Below are 14,177 nucleotides of genomic sequence, written 5' to 3' on the forward strand. Positions count from 1 at the left end.
TACAGCTGAGGGGACTGGGTCACAGAGTTGTGAAGCCCGTCCCCCGAATCCACAAAAGTCTGCCTCTGAGCTTCAAGATCTAATACTCCTAAAGCCTCAGACGACCATCCCTTCTGGGCCACACACAAGATAGGGCAGGGGCATGATGCACCCCCCCCCCAGCTTTTCTCCCAGGAGGCTGCCTCAAGCCCCCACATCCCTGCACCCGGTCCTTGGGGCTCTTAGGGCCCCTGGCCGACTCCAGGGTTGTGTCCAACTCTCCCTTCCAGTTCCTGCCTCCCAGGATTTCCTTCCTCCTCCATCTTTCTCATCAGCAGACAAAATCTGATAGACCCCACAGTTATTAATACAAGGACAGGGGTGCCTGGGTGGCTCAGTTTGGTTAAGTATCTAACTTCAGTTAGATACTTATGATCTCATGGCTCGTGAGTTTGAGCCGCATGTCGGGCTCTGTGCTGACAGCTTGAAGCCTGGAGCCTGCTTCAGGTTGTCTGTCTGTCTGCCCTTCCCCTGCTCGCATTCTGTCTCTCTCTCAAATATAAAATTAAAAAAAAAAAAAAAAAAAGGCAAGGACAATACAAAGAGCTTCCTTTGAGTCCCATTTCCTGCCCCATGCACACTTCAGGCCCACTTCTCGCCCTTCTCCCCAGTGCACACCATCCTGGCCAGCCTCCTCTTTAGTAGCATGTGATGCTGGGGGACACTCGGTCCCTGTGTGTCCCCCATCCCTGGCCCTGATCTTGTCTCCCGGCTCCTTCTCCTCTTGACCTCTAATGTTGAGGTGACCAGGCCTCAAACCTTGGTCCTCTTGACCTCCTTGTGTGATGGTTCCTATGTCATGGGCTGCTGGGAAATGCTTAACCACCAGCTTTCCAGGACGGGGAGGAAAGGGGCTGCATACACACATTTGTTTATTATACGTTTTACTCCTACAAAGGGATTGTAGTACCCAATTCACAACTAACCAAATATGCAATACTCTTTACTATAAATTCATATGGCCAACTTCATTCTCATGAAAGGCTTTCAGTGACTTTTGCTGAAATTGCATCCATACCCAACCTATGGTTGCCACAGACAAATGATTCTAGTTCTGCCATGAAAGTTGGTTGCTATTCTGTTTTCCTTAAGGAGCAAGAAGAAGGCGAAGCAACAATAACATATGATGGAATCACACTTGTTCATGAATGACTTCTCTGCTCAATCAGATAATAGCTGTCAAATACTGTAAGACAACATCATCAATTTTTTGGGCTATCTATAGATGCCCCACTTTTAGGTTTAATAGGCAGTATGAACATTTTCTTGATCACTTTAAGTCTAGATAATCAACACAACAATAAATCAAGTCTGGATTTGTAGTATTTCCTACATTCCATGGTGTAAACACACCCACATGAGATTTTCAGCCACCAGCATGATGTCCTGAAGGTGGAGTTGGGAAGGTAAGCACTGGAGGGCACCGTTATGTAGTATTTCCACCACCTGGATAGGACAGACAGATGTGAGTACAGCTGACTCCTGAATGCCCCCACCCCGTGTATCAAATATCCCCCTGTAACCCTTGATTCCCCCAAAACTTAACTATTAATAGCCTACTTGGAAGCCTTACCCATACCTTAAACAGTTGACAAACACATATGTTACAATCAACTACAGAAAACGTTAGTAAGCAAAGCTTAAGAGAAAATACATGTAAAGTACCGTACTGTATTTGTAAAGAAAAAATCAGCACATAAACAGACCCGCTCAGTTCAAACCCATGTTGTTCAAGGGTCAGCTGTAATCTTAAGAGTATAGATGATAATTAGTAAAGGATGAGTTTTGAATGTTTATTGCTTAAAGTTTTAATTTTACATACAGTAAAACTCACTTCTGGCGTACAATTGTACGGATTTGGACAAATGCACAGAGTTGCATAACCACCACAGTCAAGGTACAGAAGAGTTCCATCCCCCTGCAGATTCCCTGAGCTAGCCCAATGTAGTAGAAACGCCCCGTAAGTCCTAGCCAAACCATTTCCTTGGAGTTTTATCTTTTCTCGAATGTCATATTAATGGAATTGTGTGGCATGTAGCCTTTTGAGTCTGGCTTCTTTCACTCAGCATCATGTGTTTCCAATGTACGTCAATCACCAGCTCACTGCTTCCTGCTGCAGAGCACTGCCTGCATGGCCCAGTTTGTCTATCCAGTTACCAGATGAGGGACATTTGAATTGTTTGTAGGTTTGTCCGTTTGTTTAACAAATAAAGGTGATATAAACATTTATGTAAAGCTTTTGTATGAACCCAGATGTTTATTTTGGGTAAATACCTAGGAGTGAGACTGGTATCTTATACGGTAAAGTACACAACTTTATAAGAAACTACCAAACCAGGGGCGCCTGGATGGCTCAGTTGGTTAAGCATCTAACTTCAGCTCAGGTCATGATCTCACGGTTTGTGAGACTACGTCAGGCTCTGTGCTGAGGCTCAGAGCCTGGAGCCTGCTTTGGATTCTGTCTCCCTCTCTGCCCCCCTCCCGTGCCCCCATTCATGATCTGTCTCTCTCTCTCTCTCTCTCAAAAAATAAACATTAAAAAAAAAAAAAGAAAAGAAACTACCAGACTATTTTCCATATTCGCTACATCATTTTGCATTCCCGAGGGGAATGTGTTTATTCCAATCATGCTGCATCCTCACCAGAATGTGGTGGTGTCAAGTTTTTTATTTAGGTTTTTAATTTTCATTTTAAGCCATTTTCATAGATATGTCATAGTATCTTGTGGCTTTAATTTGCATTTCCCTAACAACTAATGATGGTAAGTGCCTCTTGACATGCTTGTCTGTCATTTGTGTATCTTCTTTGGAGAAATGTCTTTTCAAATCTCTTGCCTTCTTTTTTTTTTTTAATTGGGTTGACTTTTTTTATTGATGAGTTTTGAGGATTATAAATTATGGATATGAGGCCTTTTCAGGTATGTGATTTGCACTTATTTTCCCCCTGTTTATGGCTTATCTTTTTATTTTCTTCATTTCCTTCACAGAAGAAGCTTTTAACTTTGATGTAATCTCATGTTTTCATTTTTCACTTTCTGAATTGTACATTTGGGGTTGTATTTAAGAAATCTTAGCCTCACTCAAGGTCACAAAGACTTCTTTCCTGTTTTCTTCTAAAAGTTCTGTAATTTTCCATTTGGGTCTATGATTGGAACTAACTTTTGAGTGAAATAAGAAGACAGGTAGAGGTCAAGGTTCATTGTAAAAGACATGACTGTCCAGTTGTCTCAGCACTGTTTATCAAAAAGACAAACGTTTCTCCACTGAAATGTCTTTGTACCTTTGTCAAAAATCCAGTAACTATATTGGTGTGGGTGTATTTCTATTTACTGTGATTCACGGGTCTGTTCTTGATTACCCCATCTTTGTGGTCAGACTTAACACCAGCCGGTGTGAGTCCTCCAACATTTTCCTCTTTTTCAAAACTGTTAGCTATTCCCATTCCTTTGCATTTCCATGTAAATGTTCAAATCCTACTCTCGAGATCTAAAAAATTCCTGCTGGGATTGAATTGAATCTATAGATTAATTCGGAGGGTAGAGGAAAGTCTTCCAACCCATGAATCCATTTATAGTTGGGGCTTGAACAACACAGGTTTGAACCGCACACATCCACTTATAGGTGGATTTTTTTCAATAAATATGAAGAGCACTGTAAATGCGTTTTCCTTAGGTTTTTCCTTAATAACATTTTCTTTTCTCTAGTTTATTGTAATATATAATACAGATAACATACAAAATATGTGTAAATTGGCTATGTTACTGGTAAGGCTTCTGGTCAATAGTAGGCTGTTAGTAGTTAAGTTTATGAGAAGTCAAACTTTATACACGGATTTTCAATTGCACCGGGGGTCAGAACACCAACCTCCACACTGTTCAAGGGTCAACTGTATTTAGATCTTATTTCTTTCATTAGTGTTTTAGTTTTCAGCATAAAAATCCTGCACATATATTGCCAGATTTATGCCTATTTGTTTCGGTGCTACTGTATTTTTTAAAAAATTTTTGAGAGAGAGGGAGTGAATGCATGTGAGTGGGAGACACATTTTTTTCTTAATTTTTTTTTTTAGAGCACAAGCAGGGAAGAGGGAATAGGGCAGAGGGAGAGAGAGAATCTTAAGCAGGCTCCACACTCAGCACAGGGCTATACGCAAGGCTCAATCCCACAACCCAAGGATCACGGCATGAACCAAAATCAAGAGTCAGATGCTCAACCGACTGAGTAACCCAGGCGCCCCTTGGTGCTACTGTAAATGGTACTGTCTTTAAAATCTTGCTTTCAGGGGCGCCTGGGTGGTGGTTCAGTCAGATGAGCATCTGACTTCGGCTCAGGTCATGATCTTGTGGTTTAGAGTTCAAGCCTCATGTCGGGCTCTGTGCTGACAGCTCGGATTCTGTTTCGAGCTGTGTCTGCTTCGGATTCTGTGTCTCCCTCTCTCTCTTCCCCTCCCCTGCTCAATGCTCTGTCTCGCTCTGTCTCAAAAATAAATACAAACATTAAAAAAAAATTTTAAATCTTGTTCTCAATTGTTCCTTGCTAGTATACAGAAATATAATTGATTTTTGTACATTACCTTATATCTTGTATTCTTGCTAAACTCACCGTCCGTTCTATGAGATTTTTGTACATCGCATGGGATTTTCTACATCACGTGTCTTCGTAAATAGAGACAGTTTTATTTCTTCTTTTTCATTCTGTATGTCTTTTCATTTTCTTGCCTTAATACAGTGCCCAGGACTTCTGGTACAATATTAAAAAGGAGAGAAAAAGAGAGCAGAGGGCACTGGCATTCTTGCCTTATTTGTAACGTGAGGGAGAAACAAATCAGTCTTTGACCATGATGTCTGCTATTTGTGATAGGTTTTTATGTGGCTTCCCTTCATCAGGTTAACAAAGTTCTCCTTCCATCCCTAATTTGCTGAGAATTTTTATTATGAATAGATATTTAATTTTGTCCAATGTTTTATCTGCATCTACTGAGATGAATGTGAGGCTTTTTCTTCTTTAGTCTGTTAACATGGGGGGTTGTGTTGAAATAGCCTTGTATTCCCAAGATAAACCCCTGCAATATGTTCGACTTGTTAATATCCTGTTGAGGAGTTCTGCACTGAGGATTTTGGTAGGCACCTTAGGAAAATCTCAAGTCCTTAATGCTGCCTCCAAGATCTCCCCTCTCCAATGCCCCTTGACCTCATTACTTACAAAGAAAACTGGTCTCCTGAGGTGTTTCTTATCCTATCCTTGTCCAGTATTGGAATCAGAGTGATGCTGGCCTCGTGAAATGAGTTTGGGAGTGGATTCTCCTATATTCAGGAACAGACTGTAGAATTGTTATTATTTGATAGAATTTGTAGATGAAACTATCTGAGTCTGGAGATTTCTTTGTGGGAAGGTTTTAAACGACGAATTCAATTTAATAGATATAAGACTAAATGATTATCTGTTTTTTCTTGATTGAGTTTTGGTAATTTGTGTTTGTGGGAGAAAGAATAATGGCTCCCCAAAGATCTTCTCATCCTACTCCTTGTAATCTATAAATATATTACATGGCAAAAGGGAATTAGGGTTGCTAATCAACTGATTTTAAACAGGGAGATGATCCTGCATTATCCAGGTGGGCCCAGTATAATCACACAGGCCTTAAAGTACAAAAGGAAGGCAGGAGATTGTGTGTGTCACAGGAGAGGCTGACTGGCATTGCTAGTTTTGAAGCTGGAGGATGGGGCCACAAGCCAAGGATGAAGGTAGCCTCCAGTAGCTGGAAAAGGCAAGGAAATGGATCCTACTCAGTGCCTACTGGAAGGAATGCAGGCCTGCTGATGACTTTGGGTTTTGCCCCGCAAGAACGGGGTCTGATTTCTGACCTACAGAACCATGGTAGAGCAAATTTGGGTTGTTTTTGGGTATGAAGTTCATGGTAATCTGTTAGAGAAGCACAAGAAAAGTAATGCAATGAAAGATAGTATTTTCAAGGAACTAGTCCACCATTTCTTTGAAGTTGTCAAATTCATGGACCTAGTGTTGACTATAGTGTTCACTCATTATCCTTTTAATACTTGTAGGGTCTATAGTGATATCCTCTCTTTAATTCCTGAGATGGATAATTTGTGTCTTCTTTTTTCAAAGAACTGCCTTTCATTTCCTTGATTTTCTCTAGCTTTCTATCTTCATTTTTATTGGTTTCTGCCCTTATCTATATTACTGCCTTTTCTTCTGCTTTCTTTGGGTTTAAATGTAGCTCTTCTGCTCTTCTTTCGCTGGTTTTCAAAAACTACCTTTGCTTTTTTTTTTTTAATATGTCATTTAATTTTGTTTATATAACTTGATTTCTGACAGTGGATGTGTTGAACAAGCAGCTCTCAACGTTTCTGACGCCCACACGGCATGCACTGCTGTTGGCTCTGTCCTCTTGGGCCAGCTCTCGCCCAGGCTGCAGACTGCATGCAGGTCAGCATCCCTGGCTTGCATGTCCAGCCGACTGCTCAGCATGGACCAGCCCAAACAACATCCACCATCAGGTCCCAGTGGCTCCCACAGACAGCGCCCCCCTGCGCCCCCTGAGTGAGGCTTCACCCCTGACCTCTTTCCTCTCAGCCACAGGCAGGCAGGCTGCATGTCCTGTAAGCTCTATCTTTAAAACACATCTAGGTCTGAGCGCTTGGCACCGCCTTCTCTCTCATTACCCCGGATGATACCACACGACTCCCATGTGGCTCTGCACCAGACCCGCACTGGGCCACGTGCTGTCTATTCTCACACGCAACAAGAGGGATCCGATTAAAGTGTCAGTGCCGTCAGGTCCCTCCTGGGCCCACAGCTTTCTAGTGGCCCCATCTCGAAGAAAAACCTCAATTCCTGGCCACAGCTAGTAGTATCTGCCCTCCCGAGTTGACTCTTCTCACCACACTGACTCTGGCTCTCCAACACCCTGCCTTATTCCTGTTTCTACTATGTCTCCCATCTGCAAAGCACTGCCCTGGATGCCCCATGGCTCACTGCTTTGCTTCCTTCTGTTCACGCGGCATGTCCTCAGAGAGGCCTTCCCTGACAGACCCTGATACTCTATCCCCTTGTACTTTATTTTTGTTAGCACTCACTGCCCGGCATCATATTATACACTTGTCATGGTCTGCCCCTCCCTGCACTGTTCCGCTGGCCACCTCGCACCCTGTCCTATAGATGGGGTAGTACTAAGTCAGAATGAAAGAGCAAACAAATGAGGCTGCAGCAGCTAGGAGAATGCCTACAACCCACTCCTTGCTTCCCCCTCAATCTTAAGACTGATGAGGCACTGGATAAGATGTGTATGTGGCTCTACTTGGCCCCTCCCCACCATCATTTCTTCCAGCTCTACTGAACATGTGGGTTCCTCAAATGGAGATCTCTCTCTCTCTCACCATAAATCTTCCTCTAGCTCCTTGGGCCTGAAACCTTTCCCCACCTCAGCTGGCTTGTTCTCCAAGTGTCCTTCAAGTCTCAGCTTGGCTATCACTGGCTCTGGGGGGCCTCCCCTGACCCACTGAACTACAGTCAGGGGCCCCCTCAGCTCGAAATGACCCAGGCCTTCCCTGTCAGAGTACACGTCACACTGCGACTGCCTCCCTCACCAGAATGTGAGCTCCTTGACAGCAGGGCTTGTGGCTTACCAACATCAGAACCCTGGGGCCTAACAAGGGCTAAGGGCTTAACTAACAGTGTGAATGAAAGAATTAACGAACAACTGAATTAATAAAAACCAAGTTTTGCTGAAGGAAAGGGGAAGGGGGGGCCAAGGACCAGCACTCCACTCCCCATCCCTGTCATCCTCCAACATAGATGCACTGATTCAGCCACGTCAAGGAGCAGGTAAGCAATAATAACCCAGGGCCTATGGGGTGTCAGCTAGTCAGAGCTCTCCATCCTGTCCTTGCCATAAGGCCCTAGTGCATGACAGGAGCAGGAGAAGAGGAGAGTAGCCTCCAGGCCCTGGCAGGAAGAGGTCACATCACCTCGAGTTCTGGTGGCTACAGTCCCATTACCACTTCCTAACTCAGCCCAGGTCATACTGGTTGGCCACAGTTCCCAGGATGGCACCCAAAGGGAGGGCAGAGAAAGGCTCCTTCTGGGCCTGTAGACAATAGTCAATGACCAGAACCCACAGCCAAGCAGCCAGGGCCCAAGTCCTGGGTCACAGTGCTGCCTCTGTCCCAGAGGGTCTGCTTCAGGACCCAGGACATCAGAGACCAGTAAGAGAACAGTGCAGACCAAACTTCACCCTCCCAAGGTCTAGTCTGTGCGTATGTGGAGTGGAGAACAGAGTTGTAGCAATCCACTCACCCGGCCTGTGGGCTCAGCAATGTGGCTCTGGTATGGCTGCCCTCACCAGAGCCCCTAGACGCTCCTTCTTCAGTCCCAGTGACTCTCGCAATGCCAAAGAGCTCACGGCGCAAAGTCTCTTTTCAGCTTTATAGTTACGTCATTTTGTGCGGCATACATGAGGATGAAGAGATACTGGGGTCCTCAATTAAGCTCCTACTATTGTTATTCCTCCCATGGGGACCCCTTCCCATATCCCAGATCAGACTCTGGAAGTTACAAAGGACTCAAGGGCTCTGGGGACCCCCAGCCCCAGCTGCTACTAGCCCAGGTCAGCCCAAGGGCTCCCTCCACAGCTAGCATGCTCTTGCCAGCCTTTGCTCAAAGGTGTACCTGCTCCCACAACCTCAGTGCTCACCTCTGCCAGGATGAGACCCATACCAGACTTTTCCCCAACCCTGAGTCCTCCTCATTCGCAGCATAGGCTGGGGCATCCCCATCCTCCCTACTCCCTGTCTCAAATCCACCCACAAAGTCTGCTGATACTATCTTTAAAGGGATCCTTGACCTTGGTCTTAGCCAGGCCCAGCACCTCCTTTCTGAACCCTGCCCTGCTCCATCACAGAACAGCTGCTCTGCCATCCAGCCTGGTCCTCCCTCCCACGACTGCCGGTCAAATTCAACACTGTCACCTTCTGAGCCACATAATCAAGCCTTTCACGGTGAAACCAAATTCTATTTCTGCCACAAGCTGTGTGACCTCAGGCAGACCATTTAGCCTCTCTGAGCCATGATCTCATCTGTAAAATGTATTTTGAAGGTGATTTAGAGGTTTTAATGGCAGTGAGGCAGAAAGCACCCAACACATGATAGACTTTGTGTCTGATCCCCACTATGCCCAAGCCCTGAGGCTTCCTACCCTGGCACAACAGGCTCCTCCTTCCCTCCTGCCCCCCTGGGAGGGTTGTTTGCAGGCAAGAGCTCTCTCCCAAGCTTCCTGTGTGTTGTAGTATGAGGTGGGCAGGAGAGGGTGTAAGGCTGAGCAAAGGGACCACAGGGAAGGAAACTGCCCACTACCCCACGTTTCTCAGGACCTCAGTTTCCCCTCAGCTCAGTGAAGCTGTGATTTCTATATGCAAGGCCAGGATGGGGAGATTTCTACATGGAGGCCAGGAGGGGCTGCCTGAGCAGCAGGAGAGAGCCTGTGATGCATTGGGAAAGGCTGAAAAACAAAAGCACCAGAATCCAAATCAGGAAAGCCCAGGGCCGGGGTTGCCGTGGCAACCTGCAGCAGGCTCCCAGCCTGGCACTCAGCCTCTGTGGGGTGGGGGCCGGGACTTGCCAGGCTCGGCTGCCCCCGCCTTCGAGGCCTCCTCCACAGAGTACCTCGGCTGACACGGGGGAGGGGCTGGGGCACAGAGCCACACCTCTGCCCTGTCAGGTGAGCCACAGTTCTAGCTTTAGCGAGATCACTCCTCTCCAAGAGTAAGGCCTACACACCCAAGGGCTTCCTGAGAGCCACAAGCCACCCCCAATCCTTCCACCACCCAGGCCCAGCACCAATTGCTCCACCCTAGCCCACAAGCTGCCTGGGCTGACACAGCACTCAGGCTTCCACCACTGCCAGTGGCCTCAAGGTTAATACTTGAGAATATAGTACAGGGTCCGTGAGATGATCCCCCAGACCTTCCCTCAGAGCCAGGTGGGGGAAAGAACGAGCTTGGATGCCAGATCCTGATGCAGTGCTTTATGCATGTTTTCTCTCACTTAATGGCACTCCCCTATGACAGTTGAGAAAACAGGGTCAGGGGAAGGTAAATGACTTCCCAAGGTCGCAGAGCTACTGGTTGTTAAAGAGCTGGTGCCAGCCAGGGTTTTCCAACTCCTGAGCCCGGACCGTTCCTATGGGGCCTATTACTAGATGCTGTGGGCTTACCATCCGGCATGTCATCAGGGGCCCCTCAGTGGCCTGTCACCCAACAACCTGCCTAACTGCCCTAGGGGGCTCCCAGACACAGCCCCCCAACCACAGGACTGTCCCCACCTACAGAGACACAAAACAAGACAATGGCTCTCATGCCTCCATTTAATGGCCAAGTCAGCACTGCCCAGATGATACCCAGGCCCCAGTAAGGAAGTCCTCCCTTCTGCCTGGTATCCCCTGAAGAGCCCACCCAAGCTGGTACCCAACAGTCTCACCAGTGCCCCGGTCCAGTCCTGGTGTTAGGGGCAATCTCATCTCAGCTCCTTCAGCAAGCTGTTGATAGATCCCAGCAGTTCCCGAAAGTATCCCTCATCCTCTCCATCTTGGAGCTCCAGGGTGGCCAGAGCCTGGTACTCAGCCTGAAGGCTGACCAGTGTCCTGCTGAGCTGGGGGTCTTGATGGTAGCGGTCCCGGCAAGTGGCCAGGAGGGCTCCCAGGGTCTGCAGCACCTTTTCGCGGGCATCATGCTCAGGGAGGGCCAGGAGGTGAGCAGTGATCTCACACCAGCCCTGCTCCCGCAGGCCTGGTAGGAGGTGCACCTGGCGATACTGCTGCAGCTTCTCTGGGGACGTCTCCTGGGTCAGCTCGGCTTCCTCCTCTGCAAACATCTGCCGTCCGTGTGGCCACACACCAGGGATGGGGTTGGGGAGAGAACACACAAACATCAGTCAGCTCTGCCCTTCAGACAGGAAGGCATGTGGCTGACCATGAGTCCACCCCTCTGCCTCCATCCTTTTGTGCCTCCAAAGTCCAACATGGGAGAAGGTCGGCTGGACTCATGACTTCACACAAGCTCCCCCACCCATTTATCCCTACGTCCACCTGTCTGTATCCATCCATGCATTCATCAAAAACAGCTGGGCAATGTGCCAGAGAAACCAAGACTGAGACAACGTCCTAGCCCTCAAGGAGCTCAGTGTCTAGCAGGAGAGTAAAAATTTCCTAAATAGCTAGATGAATTTAGTTCAGCAGTGTAGTGTGGAGGCAGATAGGCTAGGTTCAAATTCCTGCTCCAATACGGACAGCCAAACGGCCTTAGGCTGCCACCGCATCCTCTCTTACGTGGCGATGACATGACCCCCCTCAGGACTGTTGGGGGGACTCACTGGGGTAGTGAACACACACGCAGCCAGCATCCGGCACACAGCACACCCAAAACATGACCTTTGCTATCAAGTAGAATCACATCATCTACACCTGAAGCAGCATTAGCTGTAAAGTGGTGTGTACAGCACCGTCCTCACCACCACTAGATCCACTCCCTCAGAGGAGTCAGGACACAGGGCAGAGAAGATGGCATTTCCCTGAGGTGGGAGGCCAAGGAGGAGCTCTCCAAGTGGGTAAGATGAAGGGTCCACATACAGGAGGGTCGCAACAACAGGACTGGGCCCACCTCCTATCTGAAGAAGGGCAGGTTGTTCTTGTCCATGGGGCATGAGGGTCAGGCTGAAGCCCAGAACACACAGAACCCTGGCTGTCCCTCCAAGGAACATGGCCTTTATGCCAAGGGTCTGGGGAGTTGAGATAAATTTGGGCAGAAAGTCACATGCTTGGCCAATGGCTGTAAAGTACAGAAACCCATCCCCACTAGCAGGAAGTGGTGGAAGCCAACCCTGCCAGGCTGCCAGAGGCAGGAAACACCTGAAACAGCTGAGTTTCCAGCTTATTTCAAATGTCAGGGGAAGGCTATGCAGAGGCAGAGGGTGCACAGTGGGGAGATGTCCCTTCCTGGCTGTACTAAGTGTCCCTGCAAGAAGAAAGAAGAAATGTCGGCCCTAACTCCAGGTGAGAATGAGGCATACAGAGGACAGGGAAGGCAAGAGGAAAGCCCAGGAGAGACCAGGGGCCACGGTGCACCACCTAAAGGCCTTGGGGTCCATGGGGCCTGGTGGAGGGAAGCAGGCAGGGGCAGGGATCATCATCTTGTAACAGAAAAGGATGAGAGGAACCTGGTAGTCCTTTCTTAACCCACCTTCAAGTGCCACAGCTCCGCCTCTAGAACATCGCAGTCCTTCCAGCCCTTTGTCTCTGCCCCTGTGCCCTGCCCCTCACTGCACTTCGTCAGTCCAGTGCCTCCCACTCCCAACCTGCCTCCCCCAGCCCTCTGATGGCAGACTGCTGCCCAGCCCCAAACCCTCCACCACTGGGCACTTCTGATGATAAAGACTAAACCCCTTCCCAAGGACTTCAAGGCCCTGCAGGGTCCACCCTGACCTGCACTTGGCCTCATCCCCATATCCACCCTCACTCATGCACCTGTCACACAAAATGTCCCCCAGAGCCTTTAAGGTACAGCTTGGAGGTGCATTCCTACCCAACCCCAACTCCATAATAACTCATTCCTCAGATCTCAGTGCCTCCCCTGACTCCCCAGAAGAGGTCAGAGCCCCTGACTTGTAAGCCTCTGCAGACCACATGCTCCAGGTAATACTCGGATAAAAGCCTGCCCAAAAGCACCAAGAGAGAAGGGACCAGGGACCTGGGAGAGCACTGGGCAGGGCAGACAACCAGTCACCACCTGTGGTGGAAAGAACTGGTGAGTGGGTCATCCCTGTATCCCCTCAGCTCCATGGAGGCATGGAATGGATGTGGATTCACGACCACTGGCCAGCATCTCACTCTGCACAAGCAGCAATCTGAGAGGTGGTCCACTCTCCATGGGAAATCTGCATTTCAGCTGCTACTTTGCCACAACACCACCCTCAAGGTGTGGGGCACCTCAAATTGCAACCTGACATGCCTCCATCTCAGGCAGCTCCGATCAAGTCCCAGTCTGATTAGTTCTCCATTCTTTCCAAAGAACCACAAGAATTACCTCAAGCATAGTGTGGCTGACGTGTGCCTTAAGGTCTCTGGCTGGCTGCGACTCCTCCACCACCCTCCTCATCCCACCCCATAGAAGGTGTCTCTGTACTGTCTGCAGAGACACCAGTCCCTCCCCAGCATTCACAGCACCCCAAAGCCTCAAGGCAAGCTCCGGGGGCCAGGTGACTCAGGCAGCTCTCTGGGGATACACCAATGTCACAGGAGTCACCACCCAGGACTGGGACAGCAAAGAGATACCCAGTACACCAGAGCAAAGAGGTGAGTTTCTCCTGGGAAAGGCCAAGCCAACATGCAGGTCTTTCTCCAGGCTTGCTTGCCCCTTCCCAAGAAGTCAACTGTGCCCGGGCCTTATTAATTGGATGTAAGCACCACATGACTGCCTGCTGTTATGGGTTTCTGCAGCTTGAAGAGGGAGAGAGAGATAGCGGGTGGGGCAGGCAAAAAGAATGAGAGACAAGGTAGGCCAAGAGAAATAGCACCAGAGAGTGAGCACACAACTGCAACTAACTGACCGAGAAGCAGCGACAGACAACTCTGACCCTCAGTCTGAGGCAGGGGCAGGGAGGCAGGCTGGGCCTCTCAGTCTCCAACACTCAGCACTGGTTCCAGTGGCTGCCCAGCCCTGCTTCCCAAATCCGCAGTCGGCTGTTCTAGGGAGAGTGTGGTCCGAGAGAGGCAGCTGAGAAAGCCCGGCTAATGCTCTCTGTAGCCGCTGAATAAAGAATACAGACCTGGCTGGTTTTATGCAGCTTTAATTAAGATACTTTTCAGGCTCATAAACACCAAAGTGGGTTGGACACCAAGTATCCTCCCAGGTGGCAACAACAGGGGTCCCCGGGCCCCTCGAGGGCAGCCATTCTGAGCCCTCGCCCAAAGCCAAAGCTCCCAGAGGAGCCACCTCCAGGTTTCTAAAATCAAGATTCAGCATCATTCCAGCCTCTGGCTAATTAGTGTTCCGGCTGCTGCAAGGGCTCCCAGACACAGCTGCTCCAGCCCACCTGCTCCTCATCACTCCCACCCTAGGCTTTAGCCAA

At 48.6% G+C, this 14,177-nt stretch overlaps 1 protein-coding gene across 12 annotated transcripts in view; it reads right to left on the bottom strand.

Moving 5' to 3' along the window:
- Positions 1-10,405: 10,405 nt before the first annotated feature.
- SIL1 (SIL1 nucleotide exchange factor) overlaps positions 10,406-14,177 on the bottom strand; it is a 288,393-nt gene continuing 284,621 nt past the window's right edge. For all 12 annotated transcript variants that reach the window (XM_042984965.1, XM_042984974.1, XM_042984941.1 and 9 more), the window contains one exon: positions 10,406-10,925. In XM_042984965.1, coding sequence (XP_042840899.1) covers positions 10,569-10,925 — 357 coding nt within the window. In that variant the 3' untranslated portion in view covers positions 10,406-10,568. The remainder of the gene's footprint in view (positions 10,926-14,177) is intronic.

This window comes from Panthera tigris, chromosome A1, assembly GCF_018350195.1.
Source record: "Panthera tigris isolate Pti1 chromosome A1, P.tigris_Pti1_mat1.1, whole genome shotgun sequence".
Classification (NCBI taxonomy): Eukaryota; Metazoa; Chordata; class Mammalia; order Carnivora; family Felidae; genus Panthera; species Panthera tigris.